The sequence below is a fragment of the Staurois parvus genome, unplaced genomic scaffold (assembly GCF_062004578.1).
Source record: "Staurois parvus isolate SC_StPar_1 unplaced genomic scaffold, SC_StPar_1.0 ptg000004l, whole genome shotgun sequence".
Classification (NCBI taxonomy): Eukaryota; Metazoa; Chordata; class Amphibia; order Anura; family Ranidae; genus Staurois; species Staurois parvus.
In genome coordinates, this window is record NW_028317800.1 from 408,477 (window position 1) to 430,311 (window position 21,835).

The 21,835-nt window shown below is 40.2% G+C and overlaps 1 protein-coding gene across 3 annotated transcripts in view; it reads left to right on the plus strand.

The window, feature by feature from the left end:
• The window catches only part of TNFAIP8 (TNF alpha induced protein 8), a 128,679-nt gene that overhangs the window by 50,323 nt on the left and 56,521 nt on the right, over positions 1-21,835 (plus strand). The window contains exon 1 of one of the 3 annotated variants that reach the window (XM_089673351.1): positions 20,244-20,271. The exons of the other annotated variants lie outside the window; for them this stretch is intronic. Within the exon in view, the coding sequence (XP_089529477.1) occupies positions 20,259-20,271 (13 nt within the window). The 5' untranslated portion in view covers positions 20,244-20,258. Of the gene's footprint in view, positions 1-20,243; positions 20,272-21,835 lie in introns of those variants that run through there. 3 annotated transcript variants of the gene reach the window in all.

The window sequence follows — 21,835 nt, forward strand, 5'->3', positions numbered from 1 at the left end:
AGCACAGAAACTTTAGCCACCATTCCCCCTTTTGTGGCACATTTACATTACGTGGTTTGCAACAGGTAAAGGCCCTGCAAGTACAGAAAGATACCCACTGATCTGGCAGAAATGCACTCTTCTAATTTCTTTTTGTAAAATTAAATCACTAGAATTAGTGTCAGCCCTGCCCAGTTGTCTGTTAAACTACAGAATCCTGGCCATTCTCCTAATCTCAACAGTATTAAAAATATAGTTGTTTTGTAGTGAAAGATATGAACTGTGAGGAGACCTTGAAATAACAGGAAGTATGCACAGGACAGCTCTGAATTTGTGACACATTTGTGATCAACAGGTATTTGTTATTTTTTTCATTCACCAACACATATAATATACTTTCAGTGGTACATTTAAAAGAACAAAAGGGAGCAAGTAAGATGTTCATTGTTTGGGTTTACATACAATTCAAAGATACTAAAGGATTTTAAAATCTTCCCTTGTCCGATTTGTGTACATTATGCTAGATGAATTCCCTATCCGAATATATCCAGTGCTTGCTTTGCGTGTAGCTCTTCCTGCGTAATTCATAAATGTGAGCTTAGAATGAGTGCACGTACCTAAATGTTAAGTCCTTTTTACAGGGAAGTTTATCTTGATTGGATTTCTTGTTTACTAGTTTTGTATGGAGGTAGTAAAATTTATAGATGTGAACTTGCATAAGCACATCTGGCCTCGGTTTTGTTCAGTTACATAGGTGACTGATCATTTATACTTGTAACAAATGATTTGCAACAGACAGCTGCTGGTATAGAATATTATAAATAATCTAAAATGTTTTCTGCGCTGTGACTTTATGCATGCAGATCTCCCATTTATTCTGTGTGCAAGCTTTTTTGGGGATATTGTTGTTAAGTATTGCTTTATTACACACCTTCCCAAACCCGCAGAAAAAACATTGTATTTATGCAGATGCGCGGGAGTCCCATTACCCTATAACTGCACCCACACACACACTGGAAAATGTGGCCCAAAGCACCATGGGATTTCCCTGGCCACATTTTTGAAGAGGTGCAGGGACTTTCACCCTGCGTTTCAGCACCCCATTCAAATAATAGGATTCTGTGCCTGCACAAACGCAGCCTCAGGGAAACACGAAGATGTGAACCTAGCCTAAGCTGAAATTATATCTTGTATATAGATGGTTACATTTGCACAATTATTTCATGTTACTTTATTCCATACAACAATCTAGATAGTGATACATATATCTTAACAAGGGGTCATTCTTCTTTATCCTGTATTTCTTTTTAGAAGACCAGTGGTCACTATGCACACTCATCACATGGTCACCAGTCTTGTACTGTAACATACTCATTGCAATTCTGTAGAAAGTAAGCCACAACATAATTCAGTCTTCTCTCACTGTAGTGGGAGTACCTGGACATTTCTGGCTCCTGGTCTGACGCACCCGCCTTAGCCTTTAAAGTGGTTCTAAAGCCTTAAGGTTTTCTACCTTTAATGCATCCTATGCATTAAGGTAAAAAAAAAAACACCTGTTCTGCAGGATCCCCCCAGCCTCCTGCTTATGCTTTCCTGACCCCAATTCAATCCAGCAATTGTGCACAAGAACAGCAGCTCTCACCGCTGTCTCTCCCCCCTCATTGGGTACATTTGATAGCAGTGGGAGCCATTGGCTCCCACTGGTATCAATCAAATGATGGGGCAAGGTCGAGCCTTCTGGTCTGTGTCAATGGATGCAGACAGGAAGGCTCAGGAGCAAGCCTCACTGGTGCCCCCATGGAAAGTGGCTTTCCATAGGGCACCCACCAAGAAGGAGAGACCTGAAGCACTATTGGGGGATCCCAGAAGAGGAGGATCAGGGCATCTCTGGTGCAAAACCATTCTACAGAGCAGGTAAGTATACCATGTTAGTTATTTTAATTTAAAAAAGGAAGCTGTAATGTTACTTAAGTGCTCTGTTCACACTAGTGTGATTTCAGATGTGACTTGAATCGCATTGCAATGGAAAGCACATTTTCAACATTGCCCATTCGCATAAGTTCAATTCAGCACATTGCAATTTTGGAAAAGATTTCTGTACTACTTTGGTGCAATTGCAGCATGATCTTGGCTCCATAGAATATGCAAAACCACATCCAGGTTGCACTTCATAATACTGAAAATTGGATTGCAGCAATGTGAACCTAGTCTTAAGGACAGGCCAGGAGGCTCCTGGTCCATGGGTCATATGTAGACTGTCCAAGCAGACTATCATTCCACAACCCCAGAACATTACTGTACATTGTTGCTACTATTCTCATGGCATTATGGGAACTATATTTTACTAGAAAGGTTGTGCACACTCAAAAAAACTTGCATCAGTGCTTTACTACTTCATCCAATTGCCTGCCTTGGGTGCATTTTCTGACTGAAAGTGACATTTTGGACATTTACAAGGTAGTTTTCTCAAATGTAGGCAAAAAGTATAAGTGATCATTATTAACTAGCTCAGAGTTGAGCTTCAATTCCAGGTATTTTATGCTGCTAAATTCATTCTTTTTTTTTTTTTTGGTCTTTTTACAGTAGATAAGAGACTTCAGTTTTCTGTAATGATGGGTCCTTAAAATTAAGGCAGGTTCCCATAACTGCAGCAGGTCATTGGTTTTGCACTGGAAGTGCAGGATGTCAGTGATTGCCAGGGTCCAAGGCAATAGGTCCTAGAAGGTGAATCAGTCTGCTACTTGGCTGTAGACCCGGCTACAATCTGCTCTACAGGATTGTACTTTCTCTTTGCAGATAAAAGAAGAATCTCGTAACAGAATTTATGATTTGATTAGAATTTCCAGTGGCGTTCAGCATCCATGTTAGAACAGGACAGACCTGCTCCATCTGTAGAAACAGATCGCTGCAATGGTGATCTATTGTTTGCTAGTGACAGCGATCAATCGTGCTAACAGAGCGATCTGTTGTGGTAGAGGTGGCTCAGATCATCTCCCTGACCTGATCATTCCCCTTTATGAAGTAAGGAAAAGTATTCTTCTAGGTTTTTATGGTACTTTTTGAGGTTGTTCAAGAATGTTTTCTTGTTAGATTCGAGAGTCAAAAATTGCTGTTATATAGACCTAAAGGCTAAATAAGTTAAAATGCCTATTTCTAAAAAGCCAATGAGCCCAGCCTGTAGAGTCCAATGTCATTATTTACATCTGTGTGTCTCTGGGGTGCTACAAGCAGACCCTGTTTTCTCTGGATCAGTATCATGAATTGCCATGGTGTGTGTGGGTTGGCTGCCAGCACCGTAGAAAATAATGACGCTCTAGGGCCAGAATGCATGGTGTCATTTACTGCTGTGGTGATGGCAACCGGCTTACTCGTATCATGGCAATGCAGGACTCTGGTTCTGGGCAGGAGGCACTCAAGGCCACCCTTCCTGCAGACCTCCTCCACCTCCCTCCCTTTGCCACACTGCTGGAGCCACAAGGTGAAGCTCTGATGTGAAGAGGGGACTGTTTAACTGGGGGGGGAGCAATGTGATTGGGGGCTCTATGATTTTTTTTTATTTTTTTTTGGGGGGAGGGGGTGTCATGTATAGGTGCCTCTGATGTGATGGGGGATGTCTGATATGAAGTTAATCAAGGAGGTTGTGTGCATTGTCACAGGCTCAGGTTTCTCATTGATAAGTTTACATTTAAGACTGGGGTGCCTCAAGATTTTGCCTACTTTCTAAAAGGTACTACAACTGAAAAGTGGTTGAGAAGGGATGGTTTGCATCCTTTGCATTGATCTCTCCATACAGCTGTCCACTCAGACTGATACAGACCTCTCCCCTCCATACCCCCCCCATTAACAGACATTTGCTCTTCCTAGGGATAGGTGCCAGTGATAGGGTCAGATTGAAGGATATAAAGAACAAGGGGAAGACTAGGGGACAGCTAGAACTTATATGGCTTTTCTGAATAAAAAAATAAATAAATAATAAAAGGATACTCTAAGTTTATCCTTTGCTTGGAATGTCGTAACGATTCCAATCCCATGATGTTGACTACAAATAAACTTTCCTTCTAAATTCATTAATATTGCAAAACATTTAATCTTCTAAATATGCCTTTTTTTCCTTCTTAACTAGGATCTGACTGCAGGGTACACAGGAGGCATTTTACAACATATGTTTTTATTAATTTTACAAGGTTTCAGTGCATTTCCCAAGTTCCTAAATACCCGAGACTGCCACAATGTCACATTACATTATGAAAGAATGAAGCTGTGTTCCCTACAAGAGCTCCGTGATTGTGGGAATTTTCTCTTGTGTTTTCAGCCGCCTTGGGGCATTTAAACGTCAAGTATTTCCAGATGCTTCTGTACTGTCCTTCAAATTATTATTGCTGCTGCTTTTCTTTATCTTTTTAGCAGAATATATTTTAATAGTTTGCAATACCTTTTATGAAAGAGCTGGACATATCCTAGGAGCTGGGCTGGCTAATGAAAGTGCTCCTAATCTCTAATTTTCTTAAAGTTGACACGTGGCTAGATTGCAGTGGCCCAGTCCAGGTCCTATCTTGGTTGTCTGCTCCCACTTTCTGCGATTACCCTACATATAGTCACAGTCTCACATTGTCACATTCCTCCATGCAATGAGCATTTCACAAAGTGCAGTGCTGATTACGCGTTAAGTATGCCATCTTGAGGTTATTTTGAAAAATACAGTGTTCTAAATACAGAGACATTTTCGCTGGACCTAATTATGGGACATTTAGTAAGTTTGATCAATATGCTTCAGACTAGCTTTTATAGGCTAATAAAATGACATCGACAGATTAAAACACACAATTTAATGTGGCTATGGGTCTATTAAAAATCAAATGTACCAGCGGAATGGAGCATGCATGTATTGTTACTGTAAATTCAATTGTTTCCATGTAATTCAGTTTTAAAAATAATGGAAACAGCATTTTTAATTTAACAGTTATGTAGGCTATTGTATTTGTGTAAATGCTTAATCAAGTATACATTGCTTAATATACATATTTTATTTTGCCTTTAAATTTTTCTAGTTTTTCCCTTGCGAAATATTATTTAGATTGGGGTAAGTATTATAAGATCTAGTAATCGTGCCCTATACAGTATCCTTTGAGGAACTTTGGCAGCAGAGTGTTGTGGATTTTGATCACTTAATCAAGGTATCACATGTCAGTCAGACTCACACTGTTCATTTTGGAGGACTCGCAGCCACTGCAATCAGCATTACAGTTCTAGGTTACATCTATTGGTAATCATGGGTGCTACTGTATATGGTCTGGTTTGACTTCACTGGAACTTTATTAACTGGCTTTCTTTTTCTTTAATAAAGCTAACTGGCTCTTAAAATCGTTGTAACCCACAAGGAAATATTTATTATTTTGCACCTTGCCGTTTTTTTAGATTTGATGGTTGTATTGGTTTTAATTTTTAGTCTCTTCTATTTTCATCTGGTGATCCACCTATTCGGTTTGTTATTTTTTTAAGAGCACACACTCCAGCAGAACGTATCAGGTACAGAGATAAGACAAACCATTTAACACTGACAGGGGTGCTTACAGTGATCAGCTTTTACATATGTATTCTTGTAAAACCTTTATCCCAAAAGGACAAAAAAACTGCTCATAGTATTAACTGGAATTTCTTCATTTATTTTTAAATCTGCTAGTATATCTAACACTCCCCAGACTGACAAATATGTTGTCCAAATCTACCCCCTGGGCTCCTTCGCCCCGAGTAAGGGCACTCTAATACAGGAGATGACTAGATCACCAGGTGAAAACAGAGGGGGGAGTCTAAAAAAACAAAAACAAAAAACAAATGCAGCCACCACATGGTAAGCTGCAATATATTACATTTTTGTTTTGGGTTTAATACAACTTTAGAATTTGAACTGTGGAGTTATCTTAACGGGGGTAACAGTCTTAACAGTCTCCTCATCTGTTATGTGGGGAAAATGTACTGCAACTAAAACCGACTTCGTTTTTACATCATTTGCTTTTTAAGGGTTTAGAAGGCAACTAGTATTGCATCCTGAAGAGCGATTCACGGTGGATTGCTTTTCATAGGTATTTGGGCACCTTCTCATTGCCAGTTTTATCCTTTTATGGCCTAGTTTACCGCTCCCCCCCCCCCCCCCAAGCTTAGCAGTTGTGGGGTGGTAAAAACAGACTTTTAAGCTGCCCCCCCAAAGCTGAAGAGGCAGCCATATGGATGTATTCACATACCGCTGCTGAGTTGATTCCTTATTTTAACCTCTTAAAGCCACAGAAAGCATCCTCACTGCCTGTCAAACTTTCTCTGAAAACTGATCCACTGCAGATTGCTCTTCAACAGGCTGCCACAAGTGTAAACCAGCCCTAAAAATCTGTGCTGCACATGGTTGCATTGTGTCCCTATTCACTTGAATGAGTTACATTTGGTGGGTGGTACTGCCCTTTGAACGCAGCAGGGGGCATAATTTTTGCCGCACCTTGATGCAAAGCAATAAAAACATGGCTCAACTGTCTAGTATAAACAAAATGCAGCGCTAAAGAACATTAGAAATAATGGTGAAAATAGTGAAACACAGTCCAATAAAGGTGCTCCTTGATTCCCCGTACAGATGGATTCCCAGTGCAAATGGCAGAAATACACACTAACCAGAAGGCGTATGAAAATACGCATATGAGTATATATCCTGAAGGTCCCTCTCTCCTTTCTGGTCTGGTCAAGGAAATGGCTGGGAAAGATGGAGATCCTACGCCCTCATGTGGTGAAAGAATGGTCCAGCAGGTCAGAGAAGAATCAATCAAGATATGTTCCCCCTTCTCAGGCACTGACACAAGGATCTCTGAGGGCTGTAAGGGTTGAAAAGCTCCTCACAGGAGACATAGGGAAGCACTCATAGTGTAGTAAGTAAGAATTTTATTATAAAACACTAGTGCACAGTAAAGCATAGCAGTGCCAAGCATGAATGAACACACTGACCCCTTGGGAATAAAGGTGGCCGCCGGGCCTCCACGTGGCACCGGCGGCTTAGTATCAACGGCGTCCTGGGCTCCACCTCAGGTGTGGAGGTGTTTTTATAATTTTATTTTGTTTTATAATAAAATTCTTACTTACTACACTATGAGTGCTTCCCTATGTCTCCTGTGAGGAGCTTTTCAACCCTTACAGCCCTCAGAGATCCTTGTGTCAGTGCCTGAGAAGGGGGAACATATCTTGATTGATTCTTCTCTGACCTGCTGGACTATTCTTTCACCACATGAGGGCGTAGGATCTCCATCTTTCCCAGCCATTTCCTTGACCAGACCAGAAAGGAGAGAGGGACCTTCAGGATATATACTCATATGCGTATTTTCATACGCCTTCTGGTTAGTGTGTATTTCTGCCATTTGCACTGGGAATCCATCTGCACGGGGAATCAAGGAGCACCTTTATTGGACTGTTTCGCTATTTTCACCATTATTTCTAATGTTCTTTAGCGCTGCATTTTGTTTATACTAGAATTTGAGGACTTGTTATGCGTTTTCCTTTGATGTTCAGCTGCTACAATTTTGAGAGCGCTTACTATTTTTTACACTATCATGGCTCAACTGTCTGTTTTACTACCCCCCCAACAATACGTTTTCGGTACAGCATGATTTTACTAAAGGGTCTAAAAAACATCTTTCCACACACATTTCTTGTGGGTAGGGCAGCTCATTGAAATGAACAGGCTGCTCTACATGCAACGCAGGCACGCATAGATGTAAACCTAAAGCTGTTTGTTTTTTATTTTTCTGATAAAACATTTTTCATTTACAATCCAAGTTTGCATGTAAATGTATATTTTGCCCATGGCCACTAGTTTACAATCCACACACAAAACTTGATCGAGTTTACCTGGTACTTTGAGCAGACACATTTTATTAATATCCATTTTTTACAATAAATTGGCTTGTATATGTAAATGGTATACCTTACTCACTGTCGCAGATATTGCAGCTTTGGGGCTGTACACAACAGATATATGTTTTACAGGTTTCAGGTCATATTTCTGTCTGAGCTCAGAATTGTCAAGTATTTGAAATGTGACTGCTTAGAGAGCGGGCATATACAATGTGAACAAACATAAATGTACATGCCAGGGAGTTGTGAGGACCTGCAACATGTATAAAGAATTAATATTTCTTGCTTTTACAGTCACAACGATGAACACAGCTACTTCCTATCATTTCTCCTGAAGTGCCCAAACACGGTCTTCCTTTATACTTCAACTCAAATCTATCATATTTGGCTCGAAGCATGGAGTGTATGTTGACCAGTAGAAGTGGTAAATGTAATATTAGTGTGTTGGATGTCGGATTTGGATTGGCCTCATATACTGGTCAAATTCAGCTGTGATCTCAAACCTCAAAATGTGGAAAATAATTAGCGTGTGTAGGAGCACATTGCATCAGCTTGAGGTCTCATGCTTTACAATCAGTTGTGGCAAGATTCATATACAGGAACCATTTTGCAACAACCAACCCAAATGACTTTGCTTTCTTACAGCATAAAACCACACATGCAGTTCAACACTTATTACGGTTTAATATTTTTTCTTTTTTCTGTCACGACGGTAATATAAGTTTGAAATACTGGGAAGTGCACATTTGTAGACAAGTATAGTTTACATCTACATTACTAAAAAAAATAGGCTTTACATTGTACCTATGCTGGAATTATGACATGTTAACCAAATTTTTAAAAAATTAATTTTGGCTATAGTGGGGAACAGTTAAATGCTATGTGTGTCCTGGTGGAAGATATTCACCCCCTCTTTGTTCTGGGGACCCTTGTCCCTAATAGAGAATGAAATGCAAAATACAAATTGCTATGGTATAAGGAGGTAGATATTAGGACAAATTTTCCAGCAGAAAAAAAACATGCATTTCTTTTGTTTATCTTTGCGTAAGCGCTGTGCCTAGTACAAAACATGTCAGAATCTAACCTATTAACCATTTGCCCCCCTTATTGACCAGGCCATTTTTTGCGATACGGTGCTATATTACTTTAACTGACAATTGCATGTCATGCAATGCTGTACATAAATTAAATTTATGTGCTTTTTTTTCCCACAAATAGTTTTCTTTTGGTGGTATTTGATCACCTGTGGGTTTTTTTTTTTTTTTTTTTTTTTTGCGCTATAAACAAAAAAAAGACTGACATTTTTGAAAACCGAAATAATATTTTTGATTTTCTGCTATAAAACCTATCCAAAAAAAAAAAAAAATCAAATTTCATCATAAATTTAGGCCAAAATGTATTCTGCTACATGTCTTTGCTAAAAAAAATTCCAATATGTGTAAATTAATTGGTTTGCGTGAAAGTTATAGTGTCTACAAATGGCGGTAAATGTACTTGAATTTTTATTTATTTCTTATACTAGTAATGGCGGCGATCAGTGACTTATAGCAGGACTGCAACAGGCATTCTGACACTGGGGGGGGAACTAACTGCCACTGACATCCCCAGCGACATTAATACAGTAATCAGTGCTAATAAATATCAAGCACTGACACTGTACTGATGACACTGGGCAGGAAGGGCTTAACATCTGAGGCGATCAAAGGGTTAACTGTGTGTTTTGTGTGTGTTTCACATTATGTGCTCTGTGCTGGTTTACAACGGAGATATGCTGTGCAGAGAAATACAAAGCAGCATGTCCTTGCTGACAGGAGTGAGACCCTGTGTTTAGACACAGGTCTCTCCCCTTTCCGCTTTCCCCGTTTTATCACAGAGTGCCAGCGGGGAATCGCCGTCCGGTAATCTGTGATCAACTTCTCTGGCAGCCAATGGAACGGAAATGCAAATCGGGTATATATACGTGATTTTGCGCCGCCCTGTAGCAGTACTTCTATTATAGGGCGGCGGGCAAGCAGTTAATGCTGGTTATTTTATAGAGGAAGAATAATTTATATCTTGGTGTGTCATATATTTTTTTTTTTTTTTTGCTGGTGCAATTTACATTTCTTATAGTTTAATGATTTTAAATAGTAAGGCCCCTTTCATATGATTGGGTTTGCCTGTCTGTTTTTCAGGTGGACCTGATCGGACCCTCTATTCTCCTCTATGGAGTGGTGGATGTAAATGTGCCTACCTCTAATCCGATCTGCTAAAAGCAAACGGAATGGGGTCTGTTCCCCTCTATCTGGGTGGATCGGATTGGAGGCAACCTCTCCATTTACAGCCACCCATAGAGGAGAGTTGGGCTGTCCTGTCATCCGCTTGCTCTGCTCAGCAAGGAATCTGCAGACAGATCCACGGCTGAGCAAAGTGGAGTCTGCCCTGTGTGAAAGGGCCTAAATGATTTTCTTTGGATCTGAAATTAGGCAGCCAGCATGACTACATTATTTGCACACATTCTGATATAAAAGTAATCTTATTTTCCATTATTACACTTGGAACTATTAGTTAATACATTTTTTCCTGACGGTATTGGTTGACAGAATGGTTTGTGGCACAGCATCTAGCTTAGGGTGTTTGTTAAAAACAAGCTACGTGTGTCTTCGGGACGGGGAACAATCCAGTCCAAAAATACTATTTAAAGGGTGGGGTGTATTTCTTTCCAACAGTCATGCAATGGGATAAGGCGATTGTAAATTAACACATGTTCAGAAGCGCTAATATAGTTCAAATAGGGAATAGATGCTGGAGAAAAAAAGAAAAACATCTCTTCACAACCAAAGTTGCTTGAATTACATTACTTTTCAAGTGCATTCTGTTTCCTTTAATAGTTAGTGAATAAGTGGATTTTGACTTTGTTGACCTAGAAGTTGACCGGAAATATGTTTACAGTATATGAACAGTGGCCAAACAGATTAGACGCAAAGTGGTACAAGGGTAAATATCATTGTAGAACTTACAGTATATTTGTGCTCCTGTACCAGTGATCTGAAGGACCCATACCAAGCTGTTCTACTGCCAAGCTTTCCAGGACCTGATATGAAGGTTGTCAGCAGTGAATCTCAGCTGAAGAAGGTGGTGAACAGTGAACAAAGTTTCTAAAATTCCATATTTCAAAAAAATATAAAGTAAAAATGTACTTTTAATATTTCCTATGACCAGTAATATCTGTTAAAATGCAGCCTATCGATGAAGGTGTGACTGCCTTTGTTGCCCATCCTTGGACTTGAGATTGAAATGTCTGCTTTAACATCTTGAGTTTCTAACCCAGTATGTTACCCACACATGACTTGGTAACAATGATGGATTCAGATCTTTAGTGATACAGACAGTAGTAACTACTTTGCTTTCTTATCAAGGGGCAGGTATTTATTGTATGGTGTTTATTGTGTGTTTGTTTTTTTTGTTTGTTTTTTTTTAAACTGATGCAGCTTGTCTTTTTTCCTAATCTTAATTGTGTTTTATGTCAACCTGAGAAAGGATATCCAACACAGCAAATCCATGCACCCTTGTGGTCACAAAAATAAATATTATTATTATACAGGATTTATATAGCGCCAACAGTTTGCTCAGCTCTTTACAATATAAAGGGAGACAATACAGTTCAATACAAGAGGGATAGGAGGGCCCTGCTCTTTGAAGCTTGCAATCTAGGAATATTGTTTGTATTTTTAACATGGCATTTAGTTTGTTTTTTTGTCTTCCATTGTCTAGTTGGGAAAGTTTAATGGTGGTTTTAGGTTTGTGGTGTTGTGTTTTTTTTTTTTTTTTTTTTTTTTTTTTTTTTTTTTTTAACCAACATATTAACGAAATACCTTTTTTGAAGTAGAACTTTGTAACTGTGGGTCTGTTAACTTCCCAACATAAAGTTCATTGATGCAAGCTTTATATTTTGTTACCTTTTAACTAGGTATTGTGTAGTGCATTGCTCACTAAATCATTCTCTTTTTATAAGCAGTTTCATTGCAGTGTACAAAGGTCAACTGTACTGTGGCAAAGCCAGAGGATCTAATAACTTTCTGACAACAAGTAAGCATTCTTTAGTTTGGCAGGTCAATTCATTAATCCTTCACTCCTTCTCCATTCTTTAGATCTGTATAAAATACTGTATCAAAACTGGAGCAAAACTTAATAGAGCAAAATAAGATGTTGTCCTCTTACATAATTGGGGGAAAAATTATGAAAACTTTTAAATACCTCCCCCCAGTTTTCACTTCCTGCATCTACAAGATATAGGAACTGGCAGAGACTCGCAGTTTTTCCTGTAAACCTCCACACATGTAGAAAGCAGCAGGTCTCTGTCAGTCTATGGGTCCTGACAGAGACATTGCCGTCGCTGCACACGTGCAGGGTTTGCAGGATTTTATGTATGGACAAATATGCTATAGGTCTCCGTCAGATCTCAGAGTCCTGCATTTCTGTGCATGCACTTAATATTCGTAAACAATGGCATTATGGGAGCAGAACTTTGAGCTGGAAGAAGTACACGGATGTATTCTGTTGCTATATGTAAATAGAAAAAAAACATACTTTTATAGGCCACAATTAGCAGGAGCTAGAAATAAAATTTTAACTATGTTGGGTGACGTTCCTCTTTAAGTTTTTTTTTTTTTTTTTTTTTTTTTTTTTTTTTTTTTTTTCCTGGCAGAAGCTAACATGGAGTCAGCAAAACAAATTATAGTACCAATCTGATGGGAATGGAGAGTCTGTAGAGCTGACAGCAGTAAAGACTGGCAGCATTCTGTCAAAAAGAAGAAACAATTTATTTGTAGATAAATAGTTTCAATCGTGTGAATGAAGGATAAAAACCAGATGATAATCCTAGTTGAAGTCTGTTAAGAAAAGCTGTGAATGGAGCAGAATTTAGATTTGTTTCCAAAAACTTCAAGGGCAACCTGGGATGTTTTGCATTCTGATAAATTGTCACTGGATGGCAGTAGGGCTTGACCAAGAAAAGACACCACACCAATTAGTTTAAAACAGAGGTTGTCAAGTGGAAAATTATAGAGGGCCTCAAGTGTTGCCCTCAATACTTCGAGGATCTCACAATAGCAGTGGATTTTCACACCTCAATTCCCCAAAATTTTGTTTGTGCTGCATTTCTTTTTGCATCATTTTGCAAATAGTTGGAGTACAATAATTCCCAGCATTGGTGTAAATGGACGCAATAATAACTCCCAACATTGATGTTTGTGGCTGCAGTAATAACCCCCAACATTGGTGTCACTGAACGTAATAGTTTCCCCAAGCACTGGTGTCTGTATTAACAACTCCAAAATTTACCCCCCCCATATTGGTGGTCACTGGCAAGGAAATGTATCCCCTCTGTATTGGTGATCATGGCAGTGAAAATTAACCCACCCAATCTCCTTTTAGATTTACCAAATCTATGTAAAAGGAAGGCTCCTCTAAACAACCCATTCAATTCATATACTACTGTACATGGTTGATAGCAGATCTAAAATATTGAATAGGGTATAGTCTCTTTTAAAGGTTAAGTTCAATGGAATATGTAACAGGTTCCAGTTCCTGACTCCTCTTTCCCCAATCCCCCCCTCCCTGTGACAGCAGGCAGGGGGTCTTCTCCCTGAACCCACTGTCATAATTTAAAAACTGAGTTCTGTGAATGAATGAACTACAAGTACCATCAGCCACCATGGCCGACAGCTTGTAGTTCTCAATGAACTGCAAAGGCGCTGATGAGCACTCTTGGAGGAGAAGGCTGCCTGCCACCAGAATACAAAAGCTTAGTGGGAGGGATTACCTCACCCACCTCGAATGTGTAGCTGGGGGAATCTTACCATTATTTCATTCCACTTCTTGGTTGAATGAAGAAAAAAATAATGTATGGCCAGCATAAGCTATGGGCAAGTCTGGCTGTAGGATTGCTCACCAAAAGTTTTTAACAGTGTTATCTTACACTGCTAATATCTGTTACATATATTCAATAGAAAAATATTTTAAAGAAATCTTACATTAACTCTATAGTGCAGCGGTATATATACTGGAATTGTTATTAGTAATGGTGATGAGCGACTTATAGTGGGACTGCGGTGGCCATTCTGACACTGGAGGGGAACTGACTTAGTGTCACTGACCTCCCCAGTGACACCAATATAGTGATCAGTGCTAATAAAAAACACTGACGCTACTAATGGCACTGGGCAGGAAGGGGTTAAAATCTGGGGTGATCAAAGGGTTAACTGTGTGCAGTTTTACTTTGTGTACTGTGTGAGTGCTTCACTGTAAGCACACTGCTATGCACAGCCATGCAAAACAGTATGCAGGAGCTGACAGAGAGAACTGTTTAGTTTACTAAAAGTAAAGATATCCTTGGCAATCACTAACCGGGACCTGGTGATTAACAGCCGTGGCCACGAATGGCGGCGCAAGTAGGGCGTGCACGGGCCTCCTTGCTCACGCCCCCTACCCGGAAATGCAAAATCGTGTGTGTATATACGTGATTTTGCGCACAGCTGCCGCCCTGTAGCAGTACTTCTGCTATGGGGCAGAGCTGAAGCAGTTAGAGGATCTCCAGTCACTGAAAACAAATGTCAGCAGTTACAAGAACTGTAGCTGTAGACTTTAAAAAAAAAAAAAGACACTTTACCTGTACAGGGATCCAGCACAGTCCCCGGTGCCAGCATGTTTATTGTGAGATGCCGGCTGTGACTCCTTGTTGCTTCCCACTGCACATGCATGAGTTAAATAATGCTTTGTAAATGGACCCACAGCCTCCTGGGACCTGTGACATGTCAGAAGGTTGGGGGAACTTCTGATGAGATTGCCTATCTGCCAAAAATAGGTCCCCCCCCCCCCCCCCCAAAGAAAAAGCCATTAGTGTTAGGGGGGAGGAGGATTATTTAAACCGGAACTTCCCGTTTAGGATGACGTTCCGCTTTGACTCTACTACAGTACCTTGTGATATTGCTAAATTTTGCATGTGTTCATGAAAACCGCAAACTGTGTGTCACACTTGCAGTGCCCATTCATTTTTATGGCACTGCAGATGTATTGTTAACTAGTTGCCAACCACAGGTAGCCAAATGACGACTACACTGCGGCCGTCCAGTTCTGGGAAGAAGTCATGAGGTCCTCCCAGAACGCGCTCTCCTGCGTGCCCCCAGGGATCTCCTTGCTCGCTGTGTCCTATGGACATAGCTGATCATGTGATATGGTAAAAGGCCAATCACAGCGGCCTTTTACCACGTGATCAGCTGTGTCCAATGGCACACCGATCACCGGGAAATGCAATTGCTGGTTCTCGGCTGCACTTTCTTCACGCTGTCAGAGCGTGAGGAAAGTACTGCTGAGAACCGGCAGTTGTCAGAGCAGGGATTGGCACCAATCATCAGGGCACTGATGATCAGTACCCTGATGATTAGTGCCCAGCAGTGCCCCTATCATTACCCATCATCAGTGCAGCCTAATCAACGCACATCAGTGAAGGAGAAAAATTACCCGTTTGCAAAATTTTATAATAGAAACAAACTTTTTTTTTTTTTTTTTTTTTCCTTCAAATTTTTTGCTCCTTTTTTTTTTTTTTTTTTTTTTTTTTTTTTTTTTGTTTATAGCCCAAAAAATAAAACCCCCAGCGATGAGTAAATACCACCAAAAGAAAGCTGCCGTGCAATTGTCATTCAAATTGCGACAGCCTGGTAAGGAAGAGGGTATAAGTGCCTGGTAGGCAAGTGGTTAAAGCTGAAGTTTTAGTAATTTTTTTTTTTTTTTTCAGTTAGCACCTGGAACAGAAATTACGAGTGCCAGTGACAAGTGGAGACTTGTATTAACCCTGGCAGCACCAGAAGATGACAGCTGTGGGGGTATCTAGGGGCAGGGGAATAAAGATCTCAAGGGAAAGCATCTACCAGCACATGGGACACTTATCTGTGTAAGTGCAGTCCCTGATGCTGATTAAAAAAGTCACTAAACTTCATCTTAAAAATAACACTCAAACTGCAAAGAAGGTGCATACATTTGTTGCATGAAGGGAAGTCCATTCAAATGAATGGGTTGTCCTACACATCAATATACACATTGCCTGATGTCATACTGCAGTAGAGAAAGGATAGCCTATCCACCATGCTTTAACCTCACTGCATAAAATCTTCTCAGTTAAGCCGATGGCTACATGGCGCTGTTATCTTCAATGGATTGGCTGACTCCAAAATGCAAAGTGCAAGAGGCAGTAAACGACAACCATGTGAGCAAATAAAAAAAAAGTGTCTGTGTAGAAACAATGTTTTCTGATATTGGTTAGATTACTTAAAAGGTAACAGATTTGATTCATCAGTTATTTTTATATACATTTATATATATTTGAAAATAGACAGTATTTTTTTCCTTTAAAAAGAATTGTGGAGTTGTACAATTTAAAATAGACCTAGGAGAGAACAAGGTCAGAAGGTTTCCACAAATACACGTTCATCTAAATATTCCATTAGGGATATCATCTCCGTTTGTTTTCCCAACAACAAGGGATGATATATATTTACCAGTAAACAGAGAAGAACCATAAAGGTCATACGAAGCTGTCAAGTCAGTGTTTTTACAACAGGCACAACATGTTTTTTTTGTTTCTGGTCATTTAAATTATCATAAGGAGTCCTATTACTAACCATGTTATCATTTTTACTGTTAAATGGCACTACTGTTTTGAAGTCCGGAGCGAACCTTTCTTTTAGTCTTTGTTGTGGGGGGGAGGGTGTTAGAGAGCAATGACAACTTAACAGAGGTTCAAACCCTATGTCCCCTTGAGATATCTCCTTCCTTGTTGTTTATTTCAGGTACTTATATAGCGCTGTCAATTTACGCAGCGCTTTACATATATATTGTACATTCACATCAGTCCCTAACCCTCAAGGGGTGTACAATCGAAGGTCCCTAACTTACATACACATACTAGGGCCAATTTAGACAGGAACCAATTCACCTACCAGCATGTCTTTGGCGTGTGGGAGGAAACTAGAGTACCCAGAGGAAACCCACGCAGGCACAGGGAGGACATGCAAACTCCATGCAGGTGGTGCCGGGGCTGGGATTCGAACCAACGACCCTAGTATTGCCAGGTGGAAGTGCTTACCATTTAGCCACTGTGCTGCCCACTTGTTCCGTTGTTTATCTTTCCAACAGGATTCAGTGATAAAATCTTGAGAGAGTTTCTTCTCTTTAAAACTGCTTACGTTCTGTACATTTTAGGCTAGGTTCAAATTTATGCAATGCAGGAATGCATAAAAAGTCTTGTGCATATCCGCAACGCACAAAAAAATGCATCCCTTTTGCGCGCTTCCAGCACACATGTCTGGTACTCACAGGTCCTGATCTCCTCTTTCGATCGGTACCTTTCCTGATCATGTCACGGCAGTCACATGACCCTAAACCCCTCCTCCTGAAACTCTTAAAGGGCCGGGAAGCGCCGGCGTAAAGGGATTAATAGCTAATGGGCATTGGCCAGTGCCATTCATTTTTAATGGCACCCCAACCTTCCTTGCTAATGCATGCAAAATTTCACTTCAGAACACATAGAAACAAAGTAACGTGTTTTGTAATGGCACAATTAAAAAAAATAAATACAAAAGTTGTTACAGCTGTTCCACCTTAAAGTGTAACGAAAGGAAAAACGTCCCCATTGGAAGATTTCCCCCCTGTTAGTGTTCTGGGGACAACCCAAAATTTGGGATTTTATTTTACTTTCACTTTCAAAGATATTATTAAACATGAAAAAAAAAAAACTTTGTATATAAAATTTAATTATATGAACATACAGTGGGGTTAAGCCAACCATAGATGGAGCAATTTTCTTTCCTGCAACCAACAGGCTGGTTGTACCCAAGTTGATCAGTAAATCACATTTGGATATATTCAGCCTGACCATACAAGGGTTGAATTTCAGCTGGTCCCTGCTGAACCAGTCGAGATTCGAACTGTCTGTTGCTGGCTTTAGCCATATTGACATATGCAGGCTCTGCTTCCTTCTTTGCAGGACAGCAAAATGGCTGTGATTACCGCTGTTCTTCACAATGCACATCTATGTCAGCCAACTCATCGAAATAACAAAGCACTGCCTACATAGCTGACTTGTTATCTCAATAGCTTTTACACAATTCTGAGTCCTAACAGCCAATCTGAAAATCTGTATACAATAACAAAGTTATTGAAGAACAAGCATCTACAATAGGGTTGTCACCTCATCCTTTTTAAAACCGAACACATATTATTTACACAGGTTCTGAGGCTAATTTAATGCAGATCAGAAATCGAATGGTAGGTGTATTGTAACACAGAGACAGAATAGCAGCAAAAAATTCAAAAGAAATGCATGTCTAACAAATTTTTGCACTAATTTGCATGTTCACGAGGGAAATAAGTATTTGATCCCCTTCTCAAAACATGACTTAGTACTTGGTGTCAAATCTCTTGTTGGCAATCAGAGAGGTCAGACAATTCCTGTAGTTGGCCACCAGGTTTGCCCACATCTCAGTAGGGATTTTGGCCCACTCTTGGCAGATCCTCTCCAAGTCTGTAAGTTTTGGTGGCTGACATTTGGTAACTGGAACTTTCAGCTCCCTTCACAGATTTTTCAATCGGATTAAGGTCTGGAGACAGGCTAGGCCACTCCAGGACCTTAACGTGCTTCTTGAGCCACTCCTTTGTTGCCTTGGCCATGTGTTTTAGATCATTGTCATGCTGTAAAATCCATCCATGACCCATTTTCAATGCCCTGGCTGAGGAAAGAAGGTTCTCACTGAAGATTTGACGGTACATTGCCCCGTCCATCGTCCCTTTGACGTGGTGCAGTTGTCCTGTCCCCTTAGCATAAAAACACCCCCAAAGCAGAATGTGTCCACCACCATGTTTTTCTCAGTTTAGATAGTGTTCTTTGGGTCATGGCAGCATTCCTCCTCCTCCAAACACGGTGAGTTGAGTTGATGCCAAAGAACTAGGTTTTGGTCTCATCTGACCACAACACTTTCAACCATTCCTCCTCTGCATCATTCAGATGTTCAGTGGCAAGCTTCAGATGGGCCTGGACATGTGCTTTCTTGAGCAGAGGGACCTTGCGGGCACTGCAGGATTTCAGTCCTTGTTGGCATAGTGTGTTACAATTGTTTTCTTGGTAACTGTGGTCCCAGCTGCGTGGAGATCATTGACAAGATCCTCACGTGTAGTTCTGGGATGATTCCTCACTGTTCTCATGATCATTGACACTCCACAAGGTGAGATCTTGCATGGTGCACCTTGTGCAGGTATACAGTCTTGTCCCTGACATCCTTGGACAGCTCTTTGGTCTTTGCCATGGTGGAGAGTTTGGAATCTGATTGTTTGATTGCTCCTGTGGACAGGTGTCTTTTATACAGGTAACAAAATGAGATTAGCAACACTCCCTTTAAGAGACTTTCATACAGGCAATAAGCTGAGATTAGAAGCAGACACCTGGTAGCCATAAATCCTGCTGAATGATAGGGGATCAAATACTTATTTCCCTCCTGAACATGCAAATCCGTGCATAATTTGTTAGACATGCATTTCTTTTTAATTTTTTTGTTGCTAGTCTGTCTCTGTTACAATACACCTACCATTCAATTTTTAGACTGATCATTTCTTTGTGAGTGGGCAAACATTCAAAATCAGCAGAGGATCAAATACTTAGTTCCTTCATTGTATATTCATTTTTAAAAACCTGCAAAGTTTGGTTTTCGGCCAAGTGCATTTTGAATGTTCGGTTTCAGCACCAGAATTTTAATTTCGGTGCACCACTAATGCTAGCACATTATGCCCTTAACTTGCAGAGAAGTTATTTTGCAACTGTTTTTACTACCAGGCTTTAAGCCGACACTACATGCACTTTGAAATTATATTGGGTAACCCTTTTATAAAATTGTATGCAGAAATGTAACTAAAAAGCAAGGATGCTGTTGGTGAATTTTATTGGAGTTGCTCTCCCCCCAAAATATGTATATATTGGGGGAGAGCGCGCACGTGTGTGTGTGTGTGTAAAGAAAATTAGTTTTTTATAGTTACTTCCATGGATTGTTCTCTATTGGGGGCATGGAAGAGTTTAATGGGACATTTGTGTGATTTATTTATTTTTAATGCTGGTAAAATGTAATTTGAAATTACAAGCTTGGTATTCATTTTGAAATGTAACCCCTATAATCGCAAACAGAGTTAATCTTCTCTGTTTAGCAAACATAAAATCTGTTTCTATTATGGGTGGTGCATGTTGGGTTCCTGCTAGTGTGAACAGGTTCTGTGACCTAGGTATTGAAGACTGGTAGCTAATTTAGCACAGAACATTATTAAAGGAAAAGGCAATCCTTGCCTCGTGGTCACCGACCAGGCAATTACCAAAAGAAATGCTGAGGTCACGTAAGTGTGTTTTATTTGTTACCTTCTTAGAGATAGACCTGGGGGAAATTTTGCTAAAACTGGCGCACACAGAATCTGGGGCAGCTGTGCATAGTAACCAATCAGATTCTAACCAGTTTGTTCAATTAAGCTTTGACAATAAAATCTGAAAGCTGATTTGGATACTATGCACAGCTGCACCAGCTTTAGCAACTCTCCCCTATAATGTGCAAGGTGGCAAGACACTGAAGCATTGGAAATTTGTTAAGAAAGAAAACTATATTTTTTCAATTGTTTGGAATTATTGTTCTGCGTTTTCTAACAAGATGATGGTAATTTAGAAATCGCAAAAGAATATAGCATGAAAAAATTCATAGCAATGGCTGACTGTTCTACATCTTTTTGAAAAAAGGTCATTCCTTTTCCATCTGTTTCAGACAAAATGGTGAGATTGTACCATGGGATTGACACCTAGTTTTAGGTGTGTGGTGTTCTGAAACAAAAATGTATGGGTAAAGCAATAGATTTAGAGAATAGAGGAGGGAGAAGTAAGTGCAAGAGAGGCAAAAACCAAATGTTAAAGGGGGTGGAGGATTGTTTCACTAGTTCATGTTTTTTTTTTTTTTTTGTTTTTTTTTCCTTTCACGTACCTGGTGGAGATGGAGCTGGAGAGGGGGCTTCTCTTGCACCTCTTGTCCAACACCCTTGGTAGTGATGCCAGGAAGTGTGGGGGCACAAAGTGGCACAAGGGCCAGTGTAGCAGGTAGCACCAGATGGGATTTTCAGGAAGCAAATGACCATGGATCACCAGACAGGAACCAGGAATTGGAACAAGGAGGGTAGCCAGGACACAACCCAAAAGGTCATCAACAGCCAGGCAGCTAGGTACAGGAACACCAGGTAGAGATGGAGTCTGGATACAAGCCGGGATTGGTACACAACCAGACAGTGAGTGGGGTACAGGAATGCAAGACAGGAGAAGAGTCCGTATACAAGCCAAAGTCGCAGTAGGCAGGCAGAAATCCATTGACAGGTAAGGGGCAAGCCAAGTCGTGCACAGGTAACCAGGTATAACGGCTCAAGGCTCAGGTAAAGCGGGAACTAGCTGAAGACCACTCTGCAATCATCCATGTCCGAGTGCCCACAAATAGGCTGTTTGGCGCCAGTGCTCGTACGTGTGTTCATGCATAGTTTTCTGCACACGCTAATACGTTTGTGCGAGTGTGACAATACCAGTTTTGTATTGACCTTTTGGTCAGAATTATGAGTATGCACATAAGTATGAGCATGCGCCAGCCTTCCAACATGTACTGAGGTTTTCTTAGAGTTCTCTCCTGTAACAGTTTTGATCCTGCCAGTAAGTCTGTTATTTTTCAACTTGCTTTAACCCTTCTGCAGTTAGGCCCTCCATTCTTTATTCTTTCACTTTTATCAATTTTCACTTGCAGCTTTCAGAGTTTGTAAAAGAACCCAAACCAATTTCTGAAAACACAGGACTGGTAGAATAAAAATATGGTTCTACTCTTTATGCAAGTCCCCTGTTAATGCTCAGATGTTAAACCATGTGTTACAAAAAAACACTAAA